This window comes from Drosophila sechellia, chromosome 3L (genome assembly GCF_004382195.2).
Source record: "Drosophila sechellia strain sech25 chromosome 3L, ASM438219v1, whole genome shotgun sequence".
NCBI classification, from domain to species: Eukaryota; Metazoa; Arthropoda; class Insecta; order Diptera; family Drosophilidae; genus Drosophila; species Drosophila sechellia.
In genome coordinates, this window is record NC_045951.1 from 9,148,544 (window position 1) to 9,161,522 (window position 12,979).

Below are 12,979 nucleotides of genomic sequence, written 5' to 3' on the forward strand. Positions count from 1 at the left end.
TTACAAAGATAACCAGCTATTTTAACAAGCACTTGAACTGTAATAGTATAAATAATTTAAAACTATATCGATATATGGTGCAAATATTCGTTTTCTTAATATTATGTCATACTCTTCTTTGAAGTACGATCATTTCAGTTAAACTGTATAAAATATCTGAAAAAGCAAACATATTTATTAAATTGCAACACAGATATCGATATCACAGCGCCGCTATCGATGGTGTGTCTGTCGCAGTGCATATCGCTTATTCTGCCATCGCTAGCAAAAAGAACCATTTTATTTAAAGCAGCAGAAACAACAAGTTTTTTTTAAGAATCCAGCACAAAACAGAGAAAACCAGTCACGACAACAAAACCGCCGAACGCCAAACAGAATGAGTGGAAAAGTTTTATTCGCCTGCTCCAAGTGTTTCTCGCGCCATCCGTACGAGGAGCTCTCCTCCGGCCAGCAACTATGCAAGGTGAAAAGCGATCCAAAACCAACGAAAAAAAAAACACCGCCACTTCAAACAATGCAAAAAAAAAAGTAAAAAAAAAAGAGGAAGATGACGCCAAACAAATTGCAATATCAGCGCAAAGTGTGTGTACTTGTTTGCTTGTTTGTCAGCGAGCAAAAATGACGCGGCGTTGGCAGAAAAAATTTGCTGCGCAAAAAGGCAAAGGGAAAACAAATGCTAACGGCAAGAAGAAGCAGCCAAGCGTCGCGTCCAAAAATGATTTAAACAACAAACCAAATGAGCTTGAACTGTATAAGCCAATTGATAAACAAACAGACGGATAACCTTGATTTTTATATTTCAGGGCTGCCGCGGTTCTACCTCAGTTGGTAAATGTACTTACTGCCGATCGGAGTTTCAACCCGCCACGTAAGTAAGCTAAAGCTTATACCTAGCCCTATACTATATACGCAAATATATCATTTATATATAAATGTGTTTATACAATCAGCAGCAAATCACAGAGTGCCTGCAAGAAGTGCGAACATTATCTGGGGAAGTACGGCAAACCCAGTGCCTGCGAGTGCTGCAAGATTGTGGCCGCCTTCGGAGGATCCAAGTGCATGCGGTGAGTTTTGTTTTTTCCATGTAATCTGTAAGCTGATCGGGTAGTTAGATGCTATGGCAGTTCTTTCCACCGAATCAAACGGCCGTGTAACTTGAATGCACAATGCAAGAGCTTCGACAGTTGTTTACTCTGCGTAACGCGTGAAGAGAAACCCAAACCGATCCAAAATCCAAATTGTGCCTTCAACGTACATACTGCTCTTCCCGATCTCTATCCCTGGGAACACCAAGCAAATGAACCAACCAACAAACCGTCTCTTATGAACGCAAAACATTTCTCTTCTTCTCTTTTCTGCCCGCCAAACAAAAACAATCAACCAAAATATACCCTATCGCCTTCGTATACAGATGCGCCAGCTACGAGGCAAAGTACGGACCGCCGGTGCAGTGCGATGAATGCAAGCTGCGATCAGCCTTTGACAGGCGCGACGAGAACAAAAAGGTCTGCGCACAGAACTGGAGGATTGCTCACAACGGAAGCAGCCCCTAATGTTAAAAAACCCTAAGATTAAGCCATACGATTGTAGAAACTTGAGCGGGATGAACTGTACCCGAGAATAATGTACTTGCGTTCATAAGAGACCGTGATAAGTCTAGGATTATTGCTACCTAACCTAAGCCTTTCGCTGTGACCTCTCGTAAAATTTTGATCTATCTACCTTTTGTCGTCGACAGGTCAATGGCAAACTGCTTTGCTGGCTGTGTGCCTGCGCCTACAAGCGAGCGCTACTCAAGGCCCAGCAGGAGGGCCGTATACCGATGTCCAAGAAGAGGCCACACGAGAAGACCTCGTCTTCGCACAGAGACAGCGCTGCGGCCAAGAAGCCATCGCGCAACGAGCTGGGCAAGAGCGGCAGCGGTGCCAATAATACCGTGAATGCCGTGAGCGGAGCTGGATTGGATCTGCCTGACAAGATCTCACGCGGAAATGGTGGTAATGGGACCATTGCAGCGCCTGCTGCCATCACCGTGGACACCAATTCGTCGGATCATGTGGTTGCCATTACATACCTAAAGGAACGCATCGCCAGCCTGGAGAAGCGCCTGAATCAAAAAGACAAAGAGCTGCTCGAAAAAGACAAACAGGTGGGTTTGAAAGGGATTTTTATCAAGTTCGCAAAAACGAACCTTTCAACCCTAAAAAATGCATAGGAAGCTGTGTCGAACTGGACATACCATGTGCCATTTTATGCATTTAAAAACCCGTCTGCCGCTGCTGTATTATTTCTTTTGTTTTTCCTTGGATCCATCCTTGCTATAAATCTAAAAAGTAATGCAAATCACAAAGGAACTGCTTCTAATATACAATTTTTTTCTCTCAGCTGACCGAACTGAAGGGCAAGAACTTCGAGAAGGAGAACGACATGCGCAACCGGCTGAAGGAAGTGGAGCGTCTGCACGACATGAAGGTGGACAACTTGAACCGCAAGATCGCCAGTGTCCTCAAGGAGCTGGCCGTGCTTAAGAAGAGCAGCAACAAAAAGGCCGCTGCCATCAGCAAAGCCGAAAAGGAGATCATCAAACGTGAGAACTTATCGCCCAAGGAGGAAATTCTGGCGATAGCGGGGCCGGAAAAACCGACCAAGGCCTCGTCGGAGCTCGCCGATCTTGACAAGGACGAGAAGAGTCGCGATCGAGACGAGGAACGCAGCGAGCAGGGGGATAGGGCCAGTGTGCGGTCACGATCCGCCTCCAGCAGCCCCACGCCCTCGTCCAACTGAGAGACGTTGACTTCCAGCTGCAGGAGCGGCATGCCAGGAACCACAATCCATAAACTCTGGCTGCCGCGCCCTTTTAGTTTTTCGCTATATAAATTTATATTTTTGTACTTCTGCTTTAATTGTAATATAGTTTTACAAGTTTGTTTCATATCACTCTTTTTGTGTCGCTCATCCCTGCCTTCCTTCCAAATGTAACCCAATCATCAGTTAGAAAATGTAATTCGATAGGCTCAACTTAACGAATTCTTCTTTAGTTTAATTCACGATGGAACAACACAAAACCGAAGCATTGTTTACATCTTAAGAAATATACAAAGTTGGGAAAGAACCAAATGGTATTTCAACAGTCGTTATATATTATTAATAATGTGGGATAACAATAAGGTTAATGTGGCTTGGGCTTGTGCCCATCGACGTAGAAGTTCCTGGTGGCCTTGGGCAGCTCCAGTTCCATGCCCTCCATGCTCTTGTCGAGGAGTATCTGACAGCCGAGCCGGGAGTTCTCGCGCAGAAATGGCGCCATGTCCAGCAGATCGTCCTCCTGCTCCTCGGCCTCTTTCAACTTTTGCAGGTAATCATGCTGGACGTACACATGACAGGTGGTGCAGGCCAGCGAAGCCTCACAGGCGCCCTCCATCTCGATACCATGGCGATGGGCCAAGTACAGAACATTGTCGCCCACTTTGCCCTGGATCTTGGTGCGCTTTCCATCCTTGTCCACATATGTGATGTTCACTCTGGATTTGTAGTTTGTATCTTGGTTATATGGTGTACAATTAGCTTCTCTCTGGGGACTTACATTTCATCCTTGGACTTGGGATCCTGCCATTCGAACTCGCCATGCCGCCGCGCTGTAAAATCGACAGAATTTCATAATATCAGTGGGGGTTTTCGGCATAATATATTGCTGATTCTGCAGGTTTAATGGCTCCACTTACGTATTGTGGTGTGCAGGGCATTGTGGGGTGTGTAGAACGCGGGCTTGGCAATCTGTTTACTGATTAATTTGCAGGAATTATGAACTGCAGAGCGGCGCAAAAGTAAACAAAACATTTTTTTTTGAGGTTACAGTGCCAGCTGGAGATGGGCAACATGCAATATGTCACGGGTTTTTATGATTAAGATTATAATTCCAAACAATATAAATTAGTTTATAATGTACTCGCTCTACTAAATAACTTTAAAAATGAGCTCTACTTTGTGTAATTAGATGTTACTTTCTTTTATTTAATGTATCGCCGACTTAACACTTGTTAAAAACTGTTACTTCGATAGTTCTTTTTGAGAAGGTGATTAAAAGCTATCGATAACTAGACTTTTGGCGGGCTTTTATTTCAAAGTTCAAAAGTTCACTCAATTTCACCTTGGAAAAGGCTAACCAAAGTTTTTTTAAGTAGGATTGACATCCGGGGACCTAATTTAAATATGCACAGCTTTTAATACCTGTCTAATCGAACAAAGGAAAGTTAATATTGTACGAGGAATTGGATTTCGTGCTTTGTGATATGAATTAAGTTCTTAAATATTAATAAAACACGTTTGATTACTGAGACATTCATATTCCTTTATTAATACTGGATTTCGATTAGTCTTAAAATTTGATTGGACTGTTTAAAATGTAGCTAATAATAAATTAATAAATATAATACGATTTGTGCGATATTTTCTTGACTTTTTTTAGTGCAACGATAAACGAGAGTCTTGGGAAATCACTTGGCTGCTTAGGCTGCAATCTTTAGGAGGGGCCCTTCACTTGGTTTCTAGCTCTGAAGCGGAAGCTGCCGGAGCGGCCTCCTTATGACCGTTTCCATTCTGGAAGAGATCCGATGGACCCACATGCTTAATGGGTATAATGCGCTCCTTGAGCTCCTCCTTGGAAACTAGTGGTGGAACTGTGATATTAAGAACTCCATCCTCCGACAAAGTGGAAACAATGGCATCCGAATCGAACTCCTTGGGCAGCGGATAGCGGCGAACAAAATGCCGGGATACATGTCCGTGATCGTCCTCGCGCTCCTCGTGTTTTCCCTCGACCACGATGCACTCGTTGACCAGTTTGACGGTCAGTTCACCTGGCTGAAAGAGTCCCACATCCAGATGGACCTCGAAATTGCCCTGCTTATTTGAGGCTCCACCACGACCCAAGGCAGCCAGCTCTCCGTTCCTTTTATTGGCCACCAGGTGATGGGCATGTGCACCCATCCGGGCAATCAGACCCAGGGTGTGCAAATCAAGATCATGATGCTGTCGCGAATGCAATCGCCTGTACATGCGATTCGGAAACATATCGTGGCCGTAGTACATGGAGTCCGGGGAGTCCAAATTCAAGACAAAGGGAATATCTGGCATTTTACTTTTCTTGCCTTTGCTTCTTTGTGTATCTGGCGGAAGGAGGTTCGTTGAACCGACGACCTGTTTTCCTTTCAGAAAGTATCCAAGGGGTTGATTTGCCAGCGGGTGGTGGAATTCACAATCTCAGCTGCAGTTTGGCGCACAATTCACCTTGACTTTTCCGACTCAAATGTGGAGTTTAACGGTTTAGCTGCTCCCTTTTATAGAGCCCGAAGAGCTTTGACCACTGCCACAGAGCTTTTCTAGAGCAGCAGCTCGTTGTTTCGCTGATTCTGGGGAGACAGACATCTGGAAACCTTCTGGGGGCCAAGCTTACGGAGATGTGCGCAAACTTTAAAATGTGATCCGCTATAAGGTATGTATGTATAAAGTTTGTGCAGATAGCAAGCTCTGTATGGGAGATCATACCATAAGATTTTAATTTAAAATTCAAAGTGAAATCGAATACGGATGAGAGACGCAATCTCCAGTGTTAGCTGGACAAACAAGACGACACCGCAATAATCAAAATGCGTTAAGCAAGTACGCACATATGTACATACCCGAATCTTTAATCTCGAAGCTCATAAATGGATCTTATGCGCCCAGCTGGCAAGTCAGTTGTTATTCAGCTGGCGAACCGGTTGAAATTCGTGCTCCGTCCCCTAACCACAATGGCCACGTACGAACAGGTTAAGGATGTGCCCAACCATCCGGATGTGTATCTTATCGACGTTCGGCGGAAGGAAGAGCTCCAGCAGACGGGCTTTATTCCAGCCAGCATTAATATACCCTGTAATAAACTACTTTTCCTAATATTTTCTTTATTACTAAGGGTTATATTTATATTTTACTTAGTGGATGAACTGGACAAGGCTCTAAATCTGGATGGATCTGCTTTCAAGAACATATACGGAAGATCGAAGCCGGAGAAGGAGTCGCGAATCATATTCACCTGCCGGTCGGGAAATCGAGTCTTGGAAGCAGAGAAAATTGCCAAAAGTCAGGGATACAGCAAGTGAGTTTTAAATATTCTTTTATTTGCAATAGCTTATATCGGATACTTGCTCATTTCAGTGTTGTGATCTACAAAGGCTCCTGGAATGAATGGGCTCAAAAGGAGGGACTTTGACGATAAACGTCGCTATATTTCTGAATAAATGAAGATTTTAATAATAATAACTGAAAAAAACAGAAAACTTTAATTATACTATAATATAGTTAAGAATCTACCCATTTTTCATATATCTCAAGTTTTTGACTACGCCCATGGCAAGCTTATCAGTACACATACACATGCACCTGCACTCAGAAAGCTGTGCACTCCCACAAAACTTTGTCTCTCCCACTCTCTATGGGACCTCTCTCAATCTGTCTCTCTGCGTATGAAAACTGACCTTCCCCACGGCGCCACAGCAAGAGAGAACTTCGCTAAGTGCTAAAATAAAAGGTAAATAAAGTAATATTTGGACACCCAGAGAGCCCCAGAAACTTCCACGGAGTTCGCTAAAAAACAGTGAACAACCCCTAACTAAATGCCATTGCCCGATTTCAGGCAAAGCGGAAAATTGCATCAGCAAAGGGCGAAGAAAATTCGAGAGAGTGCCGGCATTTTCTAGATTATATGTATTTCCTCTCTGCCAAGAGTATAAATAGCCACCGGTTGGACAGCGCGCTCTCAGTTCAAAAAAACCAAACCAACTGCGAACAACTCGAAAAAAGTCAACTAAACTAAAATTTCACCAGCTAAAAAGAAAATTTCATAGGATTGAAACTACAGACATAAAGGAAAACTATATAATTTAAAACAGCTAAGAAGCATTTCAAAGATAACAGTTAGACGGAATTTCATCAAAATAATCGAATTTGCATAAGAAGTCGTAAACGTTCACAAAACCAAGTTATCCTATCAACTATAATGCGTTCCTTACCGATGTTTTGGCGCATGGCGGAGGAGATGGCCCGGATGCCACGCCTCTCCTCGCCCTTCCACGCCTTCTTCCACGAGCCGCCCATTTGGAGTGTGGCGCTACCGAGGAACTGGCAGCAGATTGCCCGCTGGCAGGAGCAGGAGTTCGCTCCGCCGGCCACCGTCAACAAGGATGGCTACAAGCTTACCCTGGACGTCAAGGACTACAGCGAGCTAAAGGTCAAGGTGCTGGACGAGAGCGTTGTCTTGGTGGAGGGCAAATCGGAGCAGCAGGAGGCCGAACAAGGTGGCTATAGCTCCAGGCACTTCCTTCGCCGCTTCGTCCTGCCGGAAGGATACGAGGCGGACAAGGTGACCTCGACGCTGAGCAGCGACGGCGTCCTGACCATCAGTGTGCCCAATCCTCCAGGCGTGCAGGAGACACTCAAGGAGCGTGAGGTGACCATCGAGCAGACTGGCGAGCCAGCTAAGAAGTCCGCCGAGGAGCCAAACAACAAAGCCAGTCAGTAGAAATAAGTCGAGATTATACTAAAACCGCTCAAATGCTAGTGAACTCCTATGTTTAGATATTCCGAAACCTATCAAATTTAAGTTCTTGTTAAATTAACAAGTTAATTTTAAAAAACAATTGTGAATCGGTTGCCTGCAAGCCCAATATTTTTATGTAGAAGAAAATAAATATTTGAAAAGACTATTATCAAAATATTTACTTTCATTTTTCATTAAAAGATGTTGCTAAAATATGGATGGTATTATAGATTACTATAAATTATATATATAATATAATAAGATCTAATGATACCATTGCCTTAGATGGAGATACAATTAATAAGCCCCAAAGATACTTTCCATTTTGTTTGCATTCGTCTGACACCTTGGTCATGTAGCATCTTTTTCCGCTTCCTTCGATGATTCTGGTGACGTAGCCACTTGACGCGGGTCCAACTGGCCGTTAGATTGTCGTGTGCACCTCGTTGGCCTCGCCTTCACCGCTGCACTTGGCCGATCCGATCCGATTCGTTTCGATCCCATCCGATGCGCCTCGTCCGGATGACTCATCTATCGTCTCCGCCATCCGCCATCCGCCATCCGCAATCCGCATCCGGCGAGGCCAGTCGGCCATCTATAAAAGAGCTGACGGCGGCGGCGACAAATTTTATAAGATTTTCGGACTCGAACGTAAGCGAATCGCTGCCCTAATCCCGGCGAGAAATGTCTCTGGTGCCTACCACATATCGCGATTTGTCGCGCGAATTGGATCGACCCCGTCCGCTCTACCATCCGCCGTATGATTTTCAACTATATCCGTATCTGTGGGACGATTCGCGTCTCTGGTGGCCATCTGCTCACACCAGCAGAAGTGACCTACTCCGACCTCTGGATGAGCTGGTGTCGCGTCGAGTGCGCAACCAGTTGATCCAATCGACGCCGTATGAGTGGGCGCATCCAATGAGGTGGGACAACTACTATTCCGGAGAGCGTGTCCATGTGGATGAGAAGGGCTTTCGGATTGACATCGATGTGCGACAATTTCATCCGCACGACATTGTGGTCAAAACCAATGACGACTATGTCATCGTCCAGGGAAATCACAATCGTCGCGACGAGGGCTCCAATGGCCTCGTGGAGCGGCACTTTGTGCGGAAGTACCTTCTGCCCCGCGGATACAATGCCAATGAGGTGATCTCGGACATATCCAGCGATGGCATCCTCACCATCAAGGCTCCACCACCGCCGCCAGCCAAGTACTACACGCCCGGAGAGAGATTGGTCCGCGTTCATGAAACCGGAAAGCTTGCCTTGCCCTGGAAATAGTGGACCATTTGTCAAAAATCAGGAAGGCAAGCAGTGGATGTGTGTTTACCAAACCCAAGTCCCACCCATCAAATGCGCCTTACTCAAGGTGAACTATTTTCGGACAGCAAGCAATTGCAGCCGAACATTTAAATTGGATTCAAACATAAATAAAATACAAATTGTACCCGTAGATGATATATTAAATGCGCAATAAATATTTGGTAGAAACACTGGCGCTTACGAATGGGGTCTTCATCTTCTCGCGCCCAAATCAAATCTTCAAATCGATATTTCCAAATCAAATACAAAAGTCACAATTTTAATTTTCCACACCAGGTGAACAAAAGATTTATTAAATTATTATGAGTATTCTAGTCTTTAGCTCATTACAAATGCAATGCAATAAATTAGGAACAATTAAGTAGGGGAATGATGATGGGTGATGATGGATGACTTTCTCGGTGGCTCCTTTACTTGTCCTTGCCATTGGGTGCTCCGTTCTCCTTGCCGTCCTTGCCCTTCACCTCGCTATCGTTCGACTTAACGTTGAGGTGAGCAGGTCCCACTTGCTGGATTTGAATGATGCGCTCCTTGGACTTGTCCTCGATGGCCTGCGGCTTGGGAATGCTGACGGTGAGCACGCCATCCGACGACAGCTGCGAGACCACTTGCTCCGCCTTGTAGCCCTCGGGAACCTTGTAGCGGCGCACAAAGTGGCGCATGATGTGACCATGGTCGTCCTGGCGTTCCTCATGCTTGCCCTCGACCAAAATGGAGTCGTCCACCACCTTCACATTGAGCTCACTCGGCTTGAACTGGGCGACGTCCATGCACACCTGGAATCCATCCTTGCCCACATGGGCGGTTGCCGGCCAGTGGATGTCGTTGCTGTTGGCCATCTCGCCACGTAGAGCCAAAACCTGGCCGGCGGGCGAAGATGGGCATACCGGCGATGCGCAAGGGCATCCGTTGATGGAACGGCGCTGCTGAGTGCCAAGTGGCAGCACGTAGCGGGAATGCGGATGCAACCCCAGTCCCAGCTCGTAGATGGGGCTGCGGGGCGCCTGGAGTTCGTCCACAAGCGAAAGCAGAGTAGATAGCGACATTTTTCCTTTTTCTTTAGGTTATGCTCCTTTTGCGAGAATAAAATATTTTTTCTTTGGTTAAGTTGAATGAACTTGTTTGACTTGTAAGCAAAGGTTTTTAATCCTTTTTTTTCTCTTTTGAAATTTTGCTTTAGCGCAAAGTTGCTCCTACTTGTTCACTGCTCGATTTTTGAATTCGATCTGTGCTCTGTTCGCCAAGCGACGCTGCTTTTATACCCGCTGGAGCTTTTCTAGAAGAGTCCGGAAAGTGACAGAAAAAGAAAAGAGAGAGAGAGACCAGAAGAGAGAGACCAGAAGAGAGAGAACGTGCACAGAGAGAAAAAATGATGAATATAGATTTGTATCGTTTGATAAACGAGGGATCAAGCTAGAAATTTCTTTTATAAAAGTATAAATTAAATGCTGCTCTAAATACAAAAAATAAAACTTACTAACCTTACCCAATAAATGCCGTCAGTTTCGGAAAATTGTAAAATGTAGTTGTTGTCTTACGCGCAAAAATAGAGGCAGTGCGCCTGTATGCGTGAGAGAGCCGAAGTTTTTAGAGAGTTGTTGCAATTTTCTAGAAAGAGCGCAAAAGAAACAGCCGGCTAACGGCAAACAAAACGTCAGTTTTTTTTTTATTCTGGTTTTCCTCTTTATTAAGTACATTATTTCGTGTTTCTGTATTTAAGTTTTACTGGAATACTTGTAGTTGTTGTCACATATGTTTTTAGGAAATCATACATACATATTACGCCCGCAATCTCCCACTTTTAGTAATTGAGTGCTTTTCCCGTCAGCTTTCTCGCTTCATTTTTTTTTTGTGTGAAATGCAAGAAAAGAAAACACAAGAAACACGTATGGAATAAAACGCACGCCTACCCGTGCAGATTATTATTTGTTCTTAATTACTATTTATGTTCTTTTTTTTAGTTCAGTCTTCACTTGGCCAGTTCCTCGGTTTTGGCTGCAGCGGCTCCGTTTTCGCCTTGGTTTTTGGCCAGTAGAATGGCCGCATCCACGGCTGCCAGTTCCTCGCCGCCCTTCTCCTCCACTTTCTCTACTTTATCCACCTCCGCCTGCTCCTCTTTGCTGTCTTCCGCGGAGATTTCCGGTTTCTTGGCCAGCGGCATTTCCACATCCTCGGGTGCTGCGACTGTTCCATTCCCGTTATTCGAGGCAACGGGCACTTCGTTGGCATTTGCATCCTCTGCCTTTTGCTCATTTTCGATGCTTATAACGGGATTGGGTGTGGGTTCATCCACATTGGCAGTCTCTTGGTTTTTGGCCACCGCCACTTCCATGGACTCTGGTTCTGGTTCTGCAACGCCATTGTTGGCACTGGAAGTGGTTCCTTCTGTGGAAGGGGCTTCCACTGCAACAGCAGCAGCAGCCTCATTGGAAATGGAGGGCGAAACAGCCGGCACTTCCATCTCTGTCTCTTCCTGACCATTGCCGTTGCTCTCGGCGAGAGTGAGCGAGAGCGAAGGAGTGGGTGTGGGTGCAGTCGGATTTGAAGTGGAAGTGGTGGCACTAGCTGCCGCCTGCTGTTCTACCTCTGCCGGCTTTGGCGGCTGCGCATCCTTATCCTTCTGCTGCTGCGATATCTGCTGGATGTCCACGATGCGCTCCTGTCGTTCCAGGCTGCCTTTGACGACTGGAAGTGGTGGCGGCGCCTTCACCGTCAGAATCCCGTCCGAGGAGATGGTCGAATGCACCTCGTTGGGATCATAGCCCTTGGGCAGGATGTACTTGCGGATGAAGTGGCGCGAGATCACCCCGTGGCCATCCTCCTTCTCGTCGTGCTGACCCTCGACCACGATGCAGTTATCGATGGTCTTGACGGTTAGTTCGTTGGCGGCGAACTGCTTCACATTCATGCTCACCTGGAAGCCGTTCCTATTCACCACGGAGTAGGCGGATTTACTGGCCGCCGGTTGGCCACTGGCGCTGCCACTTGCCCCGGACGTGCCCTTATCGCCCAGTTCCTTTTCCAGCTCCACCAGCGACTTATTGCAACAAGCGGTCTTGGCTCCGGCCACACGATTGTACGGATGATGACGATGCTGCGATGCCGCCGACTGACCCTTGATGGGCACCCACATCATCGCATTCCCACGCCCCAACCCACGACTCAGTTGTGGCAACTGTGAGGTGGCCTCCAGCGGATACAACCCAAATCCGGCCGAATCATCTATATCCATTGCCAGGCTGCGATTGAAATCGTGCAGCTCCTCGGCCAAATCTAATATGAACGGTATCAGCGACATTTTCACTTTCTTCCTATCTGGCTAAGATATATCTTTTTTTTTTTTAGGTCTTGCGGGGATTAGTTTCGTCTGGGAACCGGCGGCGATCCGTTCTGGCCTCCAACTGGACTGCGTTTGAGCCCTTATGGCTGAATGTCGACGCTTTTAAGCGGCTGTGCAGCGCTGAATGGAAAACCTGGTCACTTCCAGTCGGCTTCCAGGCCAGCTCCCAGGCGAAAAACTATGCAACTCCTCCAGAGTACTCGCCAAGGGGAAGGGCTACCCATTAAAACAGTCAGTCAAGCCATGTACTATGCCATTTTCAGCTATATACACCGAAATAAGAGATACTTTTCCTCTGCCACAGATAGCCAGAGAACAAAGAAAGTGCTCGTACTCGTAACCGGCGAGAAACCAGACAAACCAAACTGCAACGTTGCTAAACCAAATGGAAAAGATAAGTAAAAGAGGCGAAACCGGCTTGAAATCGAAGCATATATGCACGAAAATCCCCCCAGAGATGCCATCTTCCTTGTGCCGGCGATATATATACTTATATATACAAATATCCATATAGACGGGGTATATGTAAAGTGGTCGTGTTGCAGCTGAATTCCCACTGCCGGCATTGAGCGAACAGCTGAGAGTCTGAGTCTCGTGCCGGTTGCCGATGCGGATTCGAGTCGCCGGCGATAAACAACTACAACAACAGCTGGCTGGCTGGGCCGCCTGGAAGCTACAAATCCGCTGTTGCCCGAGCTGGAGGATTGGCAAGCCGGCGTCGCGTAAACATGCGC

The 12,979-nt window shown here is 46.2% G+C and overlaps 8 protein-coding genes across 12 annotated transcripts; 4 read left to right on the plus strand and 4 right to left on the minus strand.

Annotated features, from left to right (window-relative positions):
* Nucleotides 1-258: 258 nt before the first annotated feature.
* LOC6605009 (protein FAM76A) lies at nucleotides 259-3,120 on the plus strand. Of its 5 annotated transcripts, none has more exons than XM_032717496.1 (6): nucleotides 262-463; nucleotides 804-868; nucleotides 951-1,067; nucleotides 1,415-1,508; nucleotides 1,742-2,152; nucleotides 2,389-3,120. In XM_032717496.1, exons 1-6 carry the CDS (start codon nucleotides 377-379, stop codon nucleotides 2,785-2,787), a joined length of 1,173 nt encoding a protein of 390 aa, XP_032573387.1. In that variant the 5' UTR covers nucleotides 262-376; the 3' UTR covers nucleotides 2,788-3,120. The 5 variants fall into 5 exon arrangements, with proteins under 5 accessions (XP_032573391.1, XP_032573387.1, XP_002029852.1 ...); XM_002029816.2 differs by having other exon boundaries at nucleotides 954-1,067; XM_032717498.1 differs by lacking the exon at nucleotides 1,415-1,508 and having other exon boundaries at nucleotides 371-463.
* Nucleotides 3,121-3,875, minus strand: LOC6605010 (adrenodoxin-like protein 1, mitochondrial). Its single transcript, XM_002029817.2, has 3 exons — nucleotides 3,726-3,875; nucleotides 3,587-3,638; nucleotides 3,121-3,524 (listed from the first exon to the last, which is right to left on the minus strand). The coding sequence occupies exons 1-3, from the start codon at nucleotides 3,838-3,840 to the stop codon at nucleotides 3,173-3,175; spliced, it is 519 nt and encodes a 172-aa protein (XP_002029853.1). The 5' UTR covers nucleotides 3,841-3,875; the 3' UTR covers nucleotides 3,121-3,172.
* A 455-nt stretch (nucleotides 3,876-4,330) lies between these two features.
* LOC6605011 (heat shock protein 67B3) lies at nucleotides 4,331-5,320 on the minus strand. Its single transcript, XM_002029818.2, has one exon. The coding sequence runs from the start codon at nucleotides 5,134-5,136 to the stop codon at nucleotides 4,537-4,539; it is 600 nt and encodes a 199-aa protein (XP_002029854.1). The 5' UTR covers nucleotides 5,137-5,320; the 3' UTR covers nucleotides 4,331-4,536.
* A 217-nt stretch (nucleotides 5,321-5,537) lies between these two features.
* On the plus strand, nucleotides 5,538-6,300 carry LOC6605012 (rhodanese domain-containing protein CG4456). Its single transcript, XM_002029819.2, has 3 exons — nucleotides 5,538-5,913; nucleotides 5,977-6,136; nucleotides 6,196-6,300. The coding sequence occupies exons 1-3, from the start codon at nucleotides 5,709-5,711 to the stop codon at nucleotides 6,248-6,250; spliced, it is 420 nt and encodes a 139-aa protein (XP_002029855.2). The 5' UTR covers nucleotides 5,538-5,708; the 3' UTR covers nucleotides 6,251-6,300.
* A 497-nt stretch (nucleotides 6,301-6,797) lies between these two features.
* Nucleotides 6,798-7,753, plus strand: LOC6605013 (heat shock protein 22). Its single transcript, XM_002029820.2, has one exon. It carries the CDS (start codon nucleotides 7,037-7,039, stop codon nucleotides 7,556-7,558), a length of 522 nt encoding a protein of 173 aa, XP_002029856.1. The 5' UTR covers nucleotides 6,798-7,036; the 3' UTR covers nucleotides 7,559-7,753.
* Nucleotides 7,754-8,198: 445 nt separating this feature from the next.
* On the plus strand, nucleotides 8,199-9,073 carry LOC6605014 (heat shock protein 27). Its single transcript, XM_002029821.2, has one exon. The coding sequence runs from the start codon at nucleotides 8,261-8,263 to the stop codon at nucleotides 8,861-8,863; it is 603 nt and encodes a 200-aa protein (XP_002029857.1). The 5' UTR covers nucleotides 8,199-8,260; the 3' UTR covers nucleotides 8,864-9,073.
* Nucleotides 9,074-9,162: 89 nt separating this feature from the next.
* On the minus strand, nucleotides 9,163-10,141 carry LOC6605015 (heat shock protein 26). Its single transcript, XM_002029822.2, has one exon. It carries the CDS (start codon nucleotides 9,949-9,951, stop codon nucleotides 9,316-9,318), a length of 636 nt encoding a protein of 211 aa, XP_002029858.1. The 5' UTR covers nucleotides 9,952-10,141; the 3' UTR covers nucleotides 9,163-9,315.
* Nucleotides 10,142-10,792: 651 nt separating this feature from the next.
* Nucleotides 10,793-12,571, minus strand: LOC6605016 (heat shock protein 67B1). Its single transcript, XM_002029823.2, has one exon. The coding sequence runs from the start codon at nucleotides 12,201-12,203 to the stop codon at nucleotides 10,875-10,877; it is 1,329 nt and encodes a 442-aa protein (XP_002029859.2). The 5' UTR covers nucleotides 12,204-12,571; the 3' UTR covers nucleotides 10,793-10,874.
* Nucleotides 12,572-12,979: the final 408 nt, after the last annotated feature.

Coding starts and splice junctions, on each gene's coding strand:
- LOC6605009 (XM_032717496.1), top strand. CDS start 377: ATGAGTGGAAAAGTTTTATTCGCCTGCTCCAAGTGTTTCTCGCGCCAT. Junction 869..950: donor TCGGAGTTTCAACCCGCCAC/GTAAGTAAGCTA, acceptor TTATACAATCAG/CAGCAAATCACAGAGTGCCT. Junction 1,068..1,414: donor GGAGGATCCAAGTGCATGCG/GTGAGTTTTGTT, acceptor CTTCGTATACAG/ATGCGCCAGCTACGAGGCAA.
- LOC6605010 (XM_002029817.2), bottom strand. CDS start 3,840: ATGTTTTGTTTACTTTTGCGCCGCTCTGCAGTTCATAATTCCTGCAAA. Junction 3,639..3,725: donor TGCCCTGCACACCACAATAC/GTAAGTGGAGCC, acceptor TCGATTTTACAG/CGCGGCGGCATGGCGAGTTC. Junction 3,525..3,586: donor CCCAAGTCCAAGGATGAAAT/GTAAGTCCCCAG, acceptor CTACAAATCCAG/AGTGAACATCACATATGTGG.
- LOC6605011 (XM_002029818.2), bottom strand. CDS start 5,136: ATGCCAGATATTCCCTTTGTCTTGAATTTGGACTCCCCGGACTCCATG.
- LOC6605012 (XM_002029819.2), top strand. CDS start 5,709: ATGGATCTTATGCGCCCAGCTGGCAAGTCAGTTGTTATTCAGCTGGCG. Junction 5,914..5,976: donor AGCCAGCATTAATATACCCT/GTAATAAACTAC, acceptor TATTTTACTTAG/TGGATGAACTGGACAAGGCT. Junction 6,137..6,195: donor AAAAGTCAGGGATACAGCAA/GTGAGTTTTAAA, acceptor TGCTCATTTCAG/TGTTGTGATCTACAAAGGCT.
- LOC6605013 (XM_002029820.2), top strand. CDS start 7,037: ATGCGTTCCTTACCGATGTTTTGGCGCATGGCGGAGGAGATGGCCCGG.
- LOC6605014 (XM_002029821.2), top strand. CDS start 8,261: ATGTCTCTGGTGCCTACCACATATCGCGATTTGTCGCGCGAATTGGAT.
- LOC6605015 (XM_002029822.2), bottom strand. CDS start 9,951: ATGTCGCTATCTACTCTGCTTTCGCTTGTGGACGAACTCCAGGCGCCC.
- LOC6605016 (XM_002029823.2), bottom strand. CDS start 12,203: ATGTCGCTGATACCGTTCATATTAGATTTGGCCGAGGAGCTGCACGAT.